This window comes from Arachis duranensis, chromosome 6 (assembly GCF_000817695.3).
Source record: "Arachis duranensis cultivar V14167 chromosome 6, aradu.V14167.gnm2.J7QH, whole genome shotgun sequence".
Classification (NCBI taxonomy): domain Eukaryota; kingdom Viridiplantae; phylum Streptophyta; class Magnoliopsida; order Fabales; family Fabaceae; genus Arachis; species Arachis duranensis.
The window spans coordinates 17,689,953-17,702,398 of record NC_029777.3 but is presented as its reverse complement, the minus strand read 5'-3'; the positions used below and the strand labels follow the sequence as shown (position 1 = coordinate 17,702,398).

The 12,446-nt window shown below is 38.0% G+C and overlaps 1 protein-coding gene across 1 annotated transcript; it reads right to left on the bottom strand.

Annotated features, from left to right (window-relative positions):
• Nucleotides 1–8,294: 8,294 nt before the first annotated feature.
• On the bottom strand, nucleotides 8,295–10,598 carry LOC107493196 (uncharacterized). The gene is made up of 2 exons (XM_016114283.1): nucleotides 9,179–10,598; nucleotides 8,295–8,950 (listed from the first exon to the last, which is right to left on the bottom strand). The coding sequence occupies exons 1-2, from the start codon at nucleotides 10,596–10,598 to the stop codon at nucleotides 8,295–8,297; spliced, it is 2,076 nt and encodes a 691-aa protein (XP_015969769.1).
• Between the last annotated feature and the right edge of the window lie 1,848 nt (nucleotides 10,599–12,446).

Here is a 12,446-nt window from a genome sequence, read left to right as displayed (position 1 = left end):
TTTCACTCTCTTAGCCTTCGTCTTTCTCCTTCAGCAATTAACTTAATTATATTAATTATTCCAAAATTATTTTACATATATATATACACACACGTTAGAAGGATAAGAGAGATCAGCAGTAAATATATTTATATATATATATACAGTTTCTCTTAAACTTGGAACTTGGAAGAAATCAATAGGAGCGCTGGAAAGATTAGCAATAAGCTATGACCCAAAAACTGTTTTTTCTTCTGGGCCTTGAATTGGATGTGTAAAGTAAAACCCATGGGCAACGAGAGATCGGTTTCAGAGAAATGAAAAAAAAAGGGGACAACACTTTTTGTTTCCCTCAAGTCCTGTAAAAGCTATTGATTTTGATTCATTAGGACCAAAAAAAAAAAAAACATAGCAGCTTTTTAGTAATTCTTTCACTTTGGAATATGATAGAAGGAAAGGAAAAGTCTAGGAACAGCAATTTTATTGCATTTTGGTCAGTATGTAACTAGTAGAAAAAGGTGAGCTATTGGATGAAATTTCACACCAATATCACATCATCAAATCATCATTGATGACTAATTAATGACTACCAATCACAAATATTGCTGGCTCCTAACATTGCTCGGAAAGGAAAAGTCTAGGGAAATAATGTTAGATTAAATAAATTCCAAAAACATAATCTTAGATTCAGGATATTTTAATGTATCATAATCTATTTTTAATTTATTCTATTATAATTTTTTTTATTGATAAAGATATCATGTAAAATAAAATTATACTAATTAAAGTATAGCTTAAAGTACTCGTCGAAATACAAAATTAAATTATAATGAAAAAAATATATAGACTATATTATACTACACTAAATTACAAAAATAAGTATAAAGTACAAGAAATTAAAAATCAAATTATGATAAATTTAAATATTTAAATTTAATTAAAATTCTTGAGTATGCTGTAAAAGAGAAAATTTACTTAATATACTAAAATTGAATTTTCTCCCAACTAATGAAGGTGAGGTGTCGATCTCTCGTGACTCAATTTTTCCTCCAAAATGAACTTTTCTATTTTCTATTTTAAATTATTTTATAAAAAATATCTTTATTATAGTTATATTATAATTAATATTTAATGAATAATACATAATTATACTAATTTAGAAACATATCTTTATTATAATAGTATCAAATCAAAATTTAATGCATTATTAAAAAATTACCTTAATAATAGATAATTTACATATTTATTTTTGTTTTACTAAAGTCTATATATAGTGTTTTCCTGTGGTACATGAATCTAAATTTGAGAGTCAATTCATAATTTTATATTTAGTGTTTTTTTACTACTTCATAGAATAAGAATGTATTCTTCGTTTTTTATTGAAGTTGATCCTTTTAAGGTACAATTTATAATTTTTTATAATATAATTATCCGTATATTATTATTAAAATTCTATATGTTCCTAAATATAAGTCTTGAAAAACACGATATAGCACGGGCTATTAGTGTAGAGTTGTTTAGGTTTGTTTAGAAAGATATAATAGAATTTATATTTCTAAATTTTAAGACATATATTTCTATTTCAATCTGTGTATATCAGGTATAATATTCTTATTCATTATTCAAGATTTCTCTGATTATGATAGAAGATAATGATTCTAATCATATTATGAAAAATTATATAATTTTAACAAAATTAATATATAATGTGTAATTACTGTATATAATAAAAAATTACCTTAATAATAAATAATTTACATATTTATTTTTGTTTTACTAAAGTCTATATATAGTGTTTTTCTGTGGTACATGAATCTAAATTTGAGAGTCAACTCAGAATTTTATATTTATTATTTTTTTTTACTACTTCATAGAATAAGAATGTATTCTACGTTTTTTATTCGAAGTTGATCCTTTTAAGGTACAATTTATAATTTTGATACACGATTAGTATAAAGTAGTTTTACACAAATATTCAATGACGTAATATCATATCATAAAAAATAATTATCTTTTATATTGATTGCATTCACCTAAATGATAATCCAAAAAAATAGACATAATTAAACAATTATATAAAATATTTTATATTATCAATAATTAAAATTAGACTAATTTGTATCTAATAATATAAGATAAAATTATATATTAAATTAATTTAATAAAAACAAAATATTATTGTAACATTATTTAATTAATAAATTTATTTAGTTAAATGTTATATCTCTGTTTTTTTCCAATTCCACTTTAATATTTACCAGTAAATTAAAGAATTTTGTATTGGATATCTATTTTAATAATTAGTTCTCAAACATAAATTAAAATAAAAATCAATTAAAATATTAATGCATTTTGTACTTTTATCTATCTAAGTAACTAATTCTATTATTATTATTTGAAATTAATTTTTTGTCTTTCTTTTATTAAATAATTAAATAATAATTAAATAATCTATAAAATATATAATGAGGATATGAGAAATTTAGTATAGATTTTTTTCTAAAATATCATTTATTGTATATAATTCATAAAAAAATATATTTCACTTTTATTATTGATTAGAAGATAACTTATTTATATTTTGATTAATTTCATTTATTATTATTATTATATTTAATTTACAGAAAGATAAATTAATAACCATATTATTATTTATCAATATATTAATATTGATAATGATTACATGAACATTATTTAATATTTAATATTTTTATATTATTTATAAATATTTTTTTATTATTTTTATATGCTATATGTTTACTTTCATTATTTAAAATTTTTGGATCCGTCACTACTTTTGAGCTTGTTTCTTAATTTATTTTTTATAATTCATTGAATACAATTTATTACAGTAAATTAATTATATCAACTAATTAATTTGATTAGATATTTAAATATCACACGGCTTATTATAATTCATATCAATCAAATAATTATAATTTATTATATTAATTATTTTAATTCATTAATTTATAAGGTACATAATCGCATAGATAATTTGTTACTTATAATGATTAAATATAATCAATACAGATTAATTTAGTTAAGAAAAATCATTGTCTCATATGTTTTCCTATTTACTTTTTTTAATTTATTAAATCCAATTAATTATAATAAATTAATTATATTAACTAATTAATTCAATCAATTATTTTTTAATTTATCTTTTTGAATTCAATAAATCAAATAAAATCAATTATACTAATTATTTGTATCAACTAACTGATTTGATTAATTCTTAAAAATATTTTTATTTAATTTATTTTATTTATTTAAATATAACTAATTCGTTATTTAATTTTATTAGGATAAATATCAAATTCTATTTCTAATATAAAATACAAAATTTTATTCATTCCATAATAAATATTAAATTTTATTCTGAATATAAAAATATAAAATTTTATTTCTTTTATTTTTATTTTATCACTATAAAATATCATATATGCTAGAAGAAAATATCATTCATTTACTAATTACTCTTTCATTAGGTAGCTTTTACAACAATTCTTTTTCTTCCTACGAGACATTGTCGCAAAAAGGCAACTATCGTAGACACAAACTACCACACACTCTTCAACTCCCATGCTCATCATTCAGAGTAATATATGATATGTTATCCATGAAGCATTTATAGACCATGGTGTTATCATGTATGCATAAAGAAAAAAAAATTTCGTAATTAAGCTTAAGTCATTTACCTATTTGTGTGGTATATTATAGAATGAAATTACTTTCAATTTGTGTTGTGCAATGATATTATGGTTTAATTTAAGTTTTTGTTTTAAAACTGTGTTATGATTTTATCTCATCATTTCTCTTAGATATCAAGCTAATGTATTTTTATTTATTATTATTGAAACGGATGTGATATAAAATTTGTAAAAAAAAAATAAAACTCTCACACTCAATTTATTTTATTATAATCTTTTATCTCTTCTATTTTTTTATTTTCTTCTTATTCATTTTATTTTTTTAAAATATCATATAATTTATTATAATTTATACCAATTAATTAATTATAATTCATCATATCAGTTAATTTAATTTATTAATTTATAATATACATGATAAAATAGATTATTTGTTACTTATACGTTTATTCTTCTAAAATCTAAATCTGAATAATTATATTTTTAGTTTTAGTTATGAACAAAATATTATTAATAATAAATGATAATTAACCACTTATATTTTTAATCAAAGTGTTTGGATGATTTTTATATTTATTAATATTAATTATTGATTATTTTTTCGTTTGGATAATTTTTATATTTATTAATATTAATTGTTGATTATTTTTCGTCAATAAATTGTATTATAATTTTATGTTAGTTCATAATTGATTAATGATTAATATTCATGAAACTATGTTATTCTAAATTTTATATTTTACAAATATTTTATTTAAATGTATTTTAAACATAAAAATGTATTATTTTAATAATATCATACTTTTACTTTTTTTAATTATTCTAAATAAATATTTTATCAAATACTAATTAAAACCATCTTTCCATTTGTTTTTACTAATTTATTATCTAACTATTGTATAAAATTAAAACCGTATTAATGACTTTAATATTAAAGTTAATTTGGCTTTTTATTTAGAGTATTTTTTTTATTTTTTTAGTCTAATCAACCAAAACTATTATTATAAATAGTCACTTCTATCTTATTTTATATTATTAACTAATTAAAATTACTAAAATTTAATAATATAATTCTATTTTATATTTTTATATTTTGTCCAACCCATTTAAGCTATATAATAATAATTTCAATTTTTATATTTTATTATGTAATACTACATACATTAATAGTAAAATAACATAGTAAATTTTCATGTTTTAATATTAAAGATAAAATTAATAGGTACAAAATTTTTTAAGCTTTTAAATCAATACGAATCATTGTAAATAATACTTATTTATGGCATAAACAAAAAATACAAAATCTTAAGTTTTGCATATAAAAATTTAGGAACATGTTATATGTACAAATATAATTGCATAGTATTATTTTTTTTAATAGTGTAAACCAGTGTTCGTGATGAGGGCTTCCGGATGGTTCGGGTGGTTCGTTGGAGGAAATGAGGACGTTTCGATCGGGATCACGCTGGGTATGGGAGTGCCAGGCAGCCGAGCTCTTGTCGTGTGAGGGGAGAGGGGGTGCCACCTGCAAAGACACTCCGACGCTCTAGTCAGCTAGTGTGCAGGCAGGGAAATGGTTAGGTGTGAAAGTGTGACGTACCTTGGGGGAAGGGCTGTCTTTCCCCTTATATATTGTGTCAGACGTGGGCCCTGTGAGGACAGGCCCACTTTCTCCAAGGCGTTTCCTCACAGCTGCGGATGAGCTGTGCATGACGCGTGTCAGAGTCGGTTTGGGAGCGCTTCGCCCAACCGTCCGGGTCGGGTAGCGCTCGAGTCGGGTCGACCCGCAGGAGTTTGGGCCAGGCCGTTACAGTGCCCCCACGCGCCGACAATCGACCGTACAGGCCGTTGGTGGCGAGTTCTTCCTATCTCTGTTGTCGCGAGGTCGATCATTCGTGTGGGAGACGCGCTACCCGTATGCGTGCCCGTTCGCGATTCGGGGCGTTCTTTTGTCGCCTCGTTTCTCGCGAGGGGCATTAAATGCCATTAAGGATTGAAAAAACCCATGTGCGTAAAGACTGTTCTGCCCTCAGGCCTTTCGCGCTTCCACTAAAGCAATTTTAAAAAGTTTCACGTTTTGCTCTTCTTCTACTTGCTTTTCTGATCATATTGCTTCTTCCTTCTTCCTGCGCTCCCATCATCCAGAAGTTCTTCTCATCGCTCCAGCGCGCTTCGTTCTTGTCTGAATTTTCTCAATCATCCAGGTAACCACTTTTTTCCTTCTGCTTCAATGGTTGTTTGCATGTTTGTTATAAGCTATTTCCCTGTGCTTGCTCTTTCTTGTTGTTCATGGACACATTTTCATAGACGCATTTTCTTTTTATCGACTATGGTGTGCATTGGGGGGTTTGTGTTATTGTTCTGGTCTCGGTTTTGTTTGGTCCTCCTTGTGGTTATGGCACGTGGGGTTTCTTTGGGTTTTTCCTGGCTTCCGACCTCACGGACTAACCGCGCGGTGCCCCCACTGTAGGTATGCCTCGTGTCGTTAGCCGAGCTTCTAGCTCCACCGCGGGTTATGACCCGTATGCGTGGGTGGTTTCCGACCTCAGGAACTCTCCCAATCAGATGGGTGAGGAGGAGCTCACGAAATTTTGCCAGGCTGAGTATCTTTGTGGGGGTACCGACGAGGAGGCTAACTATGACGTTTATGTCCCCGCCCCTCACGAGCGGCTATATGAGATTAATTTTAATGCCCCCCGGGTTGCCGATTGGATCTGGTTTTACAAGGCCATGTTCACCCAGGTTGGGGTTCGCATCCCCTTTTCCCCCTTTCAGATGAGCCTCCTAAATCGAATTTCGGTGGCACCATCTCAATTACATCCGAACAGCTGGGCTTCCATCCGCTGCTTCGAGATGGTATGCGAGTACTTAGAGCTGCCGGTCTCTGTCGACGTCTTCCTCTTTTTCTTTAATCTAACGAACCCTTCGAAGGAGGGGAAACACAAGAAAGGGTTCATGTCCTTTCGGTCTGCCCAAGGCCGGAGGATCTTCGGTTTGTTCGAGGACTCCTACCATGGGTTCAAGGACAAGTATTTTAAGGTCCGCCCGGTTAAGGGTCGTCACCCTTTTTGGTTGTCTTTGGAAAAGGAGCGCCTCATCCCGACGTATTGGAGCTTCGGGGCGGGGTCTAATCCTTTTATCAAGGTTACTTATAAAGGGATGTCGGCTGTGGATCGGCGGATAGCCGACATATTGTGGGCGGTTCTTGGGAAAAACAATGTGAATCCTCATCTCCTTATGGGTAATCGGGAGGCCGCCTGAGATTATATACGTGAGTTTTTTTTTGTCGTGTAATCGCTTGCTCAAATGTTTCATTGTTGCTTCCACTAACTTGTTCATTTTTCAATTTGTTGTTTGTAGTGGGACTTTCTGCCGAAGTGACCGGCATGGATAACCTGTATCAAACCTTCCTTCAGGACGACGAGGGTGAGGAGACTGGAGGACAGTAGGCGACGGTTCCTCCAGAAATGCCTCCTCCCGATGTCGACGCGTCCACGAAAGCCGCCACCCCGACTTCCGCACCCCCAATTCCTCCAGAAGCTCCTATTCCTGGGCACTCGTCCTCCTCACGTCGGGAGGATGAGGAAGAGTTGTCCGTCATCCCTACTCCCAAGAGACAGAAGTCACAGTCTAGTCCCGAGGGGGTTCTGACTGTCATGGAAAGGAATTTTGACGCTGGGACGTTCATAGATGCCCAGCTGCTTTCGGGCACAGAGGATCATTTCCATGGCACTGACCTCTCGGGGCAGGCTCGGTGGATGTACCGCACCCTCCTTTGCGGCGCGGCCATAGCCCGAAAGGCTGAGTTTGAGCTTTCGGGTATGGCCTCGCTTCGTCGGAAGCTTGAATCTGCGGTTGATGCCAATAACAAGTACAAAACCCAAGTTAAAACGCTTCAAGATCAGTTGGTTGAAGCGGGGAATAAGCTTGACGCCGCCGAGAAAAAGACTGATTCGGCAGAGGAGAAATTGAAAACTGCTGACGCCTCTGTATCTCGTTTAACGGAGCAGGAGATGACCTTGAGGAGCCAACTGAGTGCCGCGCAAGGTCGGGTGTCCGCCCTGGAGAAAGAGCGGGACGAAGCGGTGGCGGCCGCCAAGGCTGCTCGGGAGGAGGTCGAGTTGTTCAAGCGGAAGCATAAGGAGGTTAAGGAGCAGGGCAAGAATGCAATTTTCATGACTGAAGATGCCCTCAAAGCTCAAGTGAAGATTGTTTCTCCAGACTTCGACGTGTCGGCAATTGGTGTTTTCAAGACCATTAAGGATGGAAAGATTGTTGATATGCCGAAGAAATAATGTTTGTACTATCGAATTCTTCTTTTTGTTGAACCGTTGTACTGCGACTTTTGGTGCCCGTTAATGGGTTTATGGGATCGTTTGCCCGCACGTTTAATTTCTTGTTTTACTTGTTGTTGGTTTACTCACGTTTTCTGTTTACTCGCGTTTGCCGTTTATGGTGTTCTTTCTTGTTGTGGTCGTTTATTGTGTTTTTGACCTGAGGGGCTCCCGGGGTGATCAGTTTCGGGCCGCGTATCCTTGTTCGCACAGTGGTTGCTCAAAAGTTAGAAATAATGAGATAACATAGGCAAATATAGCATGTGGCAATTGGACAAGTTTAATCATTGTAACAAAGACATTGAAGTGCTATTACAAAGTAAATGGCTTAGGAATAAAACCTTCTTAAGTTATCTGCGTTCCATGTCCTCGGGACCTCTTTGCTGTTGAGTCTTTCTAGCTTGTATGCTCCCCTACCGATTACCTCTTTGATTCGGTATGGTCCTTCCCAGTTCGCTGCTAGTTTGCCTTCTCCCGGGGTAGATGGGCCGATGTCGTTACGCCTCAGGACGAGATCATTTTCTTCGAACCCTCTTTTGAGCGCTTTGGCATTGTAACGTAAGGCCATTCTTTGTTTTAGCGCCGCTTCAGCCAGATGGGCCATTTCCCTGGTTTCGTCTAACAGGTCCTTCTCGACAGTTTCCTCTACTCCCTTCAGGAGTAATCGTGGGCTCGGCTCCCCGATCTCTACGGGTATCACTGCATCTGACCCGTACGTTAGTCGAAAGGGGGTCTCTTTAGTGGAGGATTGCTCGGTTGTTCGGTAGGACCAGAGAACCGAGGCGAGCTCGTCGGCCCAAGCGCCCTTCTTGTTATCCAGCCGCTTCTTGAGACCTAGCAGGATGATCTTATTTGCGGACTCGACCTGCCCGTTTGTTTGTGGATGTTCCACCGAGGAGAATCTCTGCTTTATGCCCAGGCCGGTGAGGAATTCTGTGAATTTCTTGTCGGTGAACTGTGTCCCGTTGTCCGAGATGACGACTTCTGGGATACCAAATCATGTTATGACTTGTCTCCACATGAATTTCCTGCAATTGGACGAGGATATGCTGGCCAGTGGTTCGGCCTCTATCCATTTTGTGTAGTAGTCAATAGCGACTATAAGGTATTTGACTTGCCCCGGGCCGACGGGAAAAGGTCCTAAGAGGTCGACTCCCCATTGCGAGAACGGCCGAGAGGACGTTAGCAAGCTGAGCTCAGAGGCTGGCGCACGATGGAAGTTGGCGTTTTCTTGGCACTTGACACACTTCCTAACAAATTCCTTGGAGTCAGCCATCATCGATGGCCAATAATATCCGGCTCGGATTAACTTCCTCGCTAGGGCTTTGCCTCCTATATGGTGGCCGCAACATCCTTCATGGACTTCCCTTAGGACGTAATCCATCTGGTCGGGGTGCAAACACTTCAGTAGGGGATGATTGAATCCTTTCCTGAACAGCTGACCCTGGATGATGGCATATCTGGCGGCTTCCCTTCTTAGCTTTTTGGCATCTTTTTCGTTGTCAGGGAGCTTGCCGTTTTCTAAGAAGTTGATAATGGGATCCAACCAGGAGGGGTTTAGCTTCGAGAGGTGTAGTGTGACTGCCGGCTCCTTCATCTTTCCTTGGATTAGAGATCGGTTGCCCTCTCCCGGTTTGGTGCTAGCTAATTTTGACAAGAGGTCTGCCCGTGTGTTCCTTTCTCTCGGAATGTGCTGGATCGTGATTTCTTCAAACTTTCGGCTCAAGTCCTTGACTTTTTCCAAGTATTTCTGTAACAGCGAGTCCTTGGCTTGGTAGCTCCCGTTCACTTGGGAGGTAACGATTTGCGAATCGCTGCATATCTCCAACCTCGTTGCCCCGACTTCTGCTGCTAAGGTTAAGCCTCCTATAAGGGCTTCATACTCTGCTTGGTTATTTGAAATGGGGAATTCGAACTTAATTGACTGTTCATACACGACTTCAGCCGGGCTTTCCAGGATGATCCCGGCTCCCCCGAATGTCTGGTTGGAGGCTCCGTCTACGTGGAGCTTCCACCGTGTGTTCGTGTCTTCGACCGGGTCCCCCACTACTTCTACTAGAAAATCTGCCATCGCCTGCGCTTTGATGGCTTGCCGGAGTTCGTATCGTATGTCGTATTGGGAAAGTTCAATGGACCAGGTCATCATTCTTCCCGCCAAATCGGGTTTTTGGAGCACTTGCCGGATCCCCTGGTCCGTTCTTACGACAATCTGGTGACTTTGGAAGTATTGCTTTAACCTCCGCGAGGAGGTCAGCAGTGCCAGAGCTAGCTTTTCCAATTTGTTATATCTCAACTCTGCCCCTTGTAGGGCTCTGCTTACAAAATAGACTGGTTGTTGCACCCTCCCTTCTTCTCGTACCAAAACTGCGGCCAGGGCTTCTCCTGTTATGGCGAGGTACAGGTATAATGGCTCCCCGTCCTTTGGCTTCCCGAGGACCGGGGGTGCTGCCAGGATTTCCTTAAAGTGCCGAAAGGCTTCCTCGCATGCGGGCGTCCACTCGAACGCTATTCCTTTCTTCATGAGGTTAAAGAACGGTAAGGCCTTTGTTGCCGATGCTCCGAGAAACCGTGATAATGAGGCCAGCCATCCTGCCAACCTTTGGACATCCTTGATACTGCCTGGGCTCTTCATTTGGAGTATCGCCTAGCACTTCTCCGGGTTGGCTTCTACCCCTCTTTGGGTTATCATGAATCCAAGGAACTTTCCAGCTTCCATGGCGAAGGCACACTTGAGGGGGTTCAGCCTCATGCCATGTTGTCGAAGGAACGCGAATACATTCGCCAGATCGTTCAGGAGGTCGTCGGGTCGCGTTGTTTTCGCGAGGATGTCGTCCACGTAGACTTCAACTGTCTTCCCTATGAGGTCGTGGAATATCCTATTCATTAGCCTTTGGTATGTTGCCCCGCATTTTTTAGGCCGAATGACATCACCTTATAGCAGAAAGTTCCCCCCAGCGTTATGAACGCCGTCTTGTTTTCGTCTGGACGGTGCATCGGTATCTGGTTGTAACCGGAGTAGGCGTCCATGAAGCTTAGATACCGGTATCCCGCCGCAGCGTCGACGAGTGCGTCTATGTTAGGGAGGGGGAAGCAATCCTTGGGACATGCTTTGTTGAGGTCAGAGTAGTCTACGCACATTCTCCACTTGCCGTTGTGCTTTTTTACTAGAACTACATTCGAGAGCCATGTCGAATAGTCTACTTCTCGTATAAAACCTGCTTCTAGGAGGCTGGCCATCTGCTTGGCCACCTCCTCTGCCCTCTCCGCCGACATCTTTCTCCTCCGCTGGACTACTGGACGCGCTTCCGCCTTCACGGCTAAATGATGCGACATAATTTTTGGGTCTATGCCCGACATGTCGGCCGGTGTCCAGGCGAACAAGTCCCTATTGGCTCTTATCATTTCGACCAAGGGCTCCTTCAACTCATGCGGGAGGTTCTTGTTGACAAACGTGAATCTTTCCTCCGCGTCGCCGATCATGAACTTCTCCAGATCCCCTTCTGGTTCCGGTCTGGGTTTGTCGTCTACTCTGGCATCTAGGTCGGCTAGGAACACGCCGGACGCCTCCTTGGACTTCTTTCTTAGGGAGAGGCTGGCATTGTCACAAGCGACTGCCGTCTCAAGGTCTCCTCTTACGGACCCTATGGATCCGTCATCGGTAACGAACTTCATGACTAGTAGCTTTGTGTTGATTATGGCCTCAAAATCGTTGATCGTCTTCCTTCCCAGGATGATATTATAGGCGGTGGAGTCTCGGAGGATCACGAACTCGGCCATCGCCGATCTTCGGCCCTGGGATTGTCCCACTGAGATCGGCAGGGATATTACTCCGTCTGGTTTGATGAAATGGTCGCCCAAACCAATGACCCCGTGTTGGTGAGTCGTCAAATCGGCATCCCTTAGTCCTAGTGCGTCGAATACGTTGCGGAACATGATGTTCGAGTCCGCCCCCGTGTCAACAAGGATGCGTTTGACGAGACCGGTTCCCACTCTGGCCGTGATGACCATGGGTGGATTTTCCGGGGCGTCGTCGAACCATTGGTCTTCCGGGCCAAAAGAAATGAATGGAGGCTTCTTAGAGTTTCACGTCGACGAGGAGGAGATCGACAATATCTTTGCGTCTTTCTTGTGCGCCGATCTGGATCTTGGCGGCGTTTTTGGCCGTCACCACGTTTATCACAGTGAGGCCGTGATCTCTGTCTTCTGGCTCTTGTCGCCGCTTTGCCGAACGGGTTTTGCCTTCTTCATCTTGGTCGTGATAACGTCTCCTTGGCTCCCTGATTAGGTGGGAGAATGCTGCTAGCTTACCTTCCCTTATCGCTTGTTCTAGTGCATCTTTTAGGTCAAAACAGTCCTGTGTTAGGTGACCGTAGCCTTTGTGGTAATCACAATAGAGGTTTTTGTTCCCTCCAGTGCGGTCCTTGAGTGGTCGGGGCTTCGGCAGGATTCCTTCCTCGGCTATCTGTTGGAAAACTTCCAC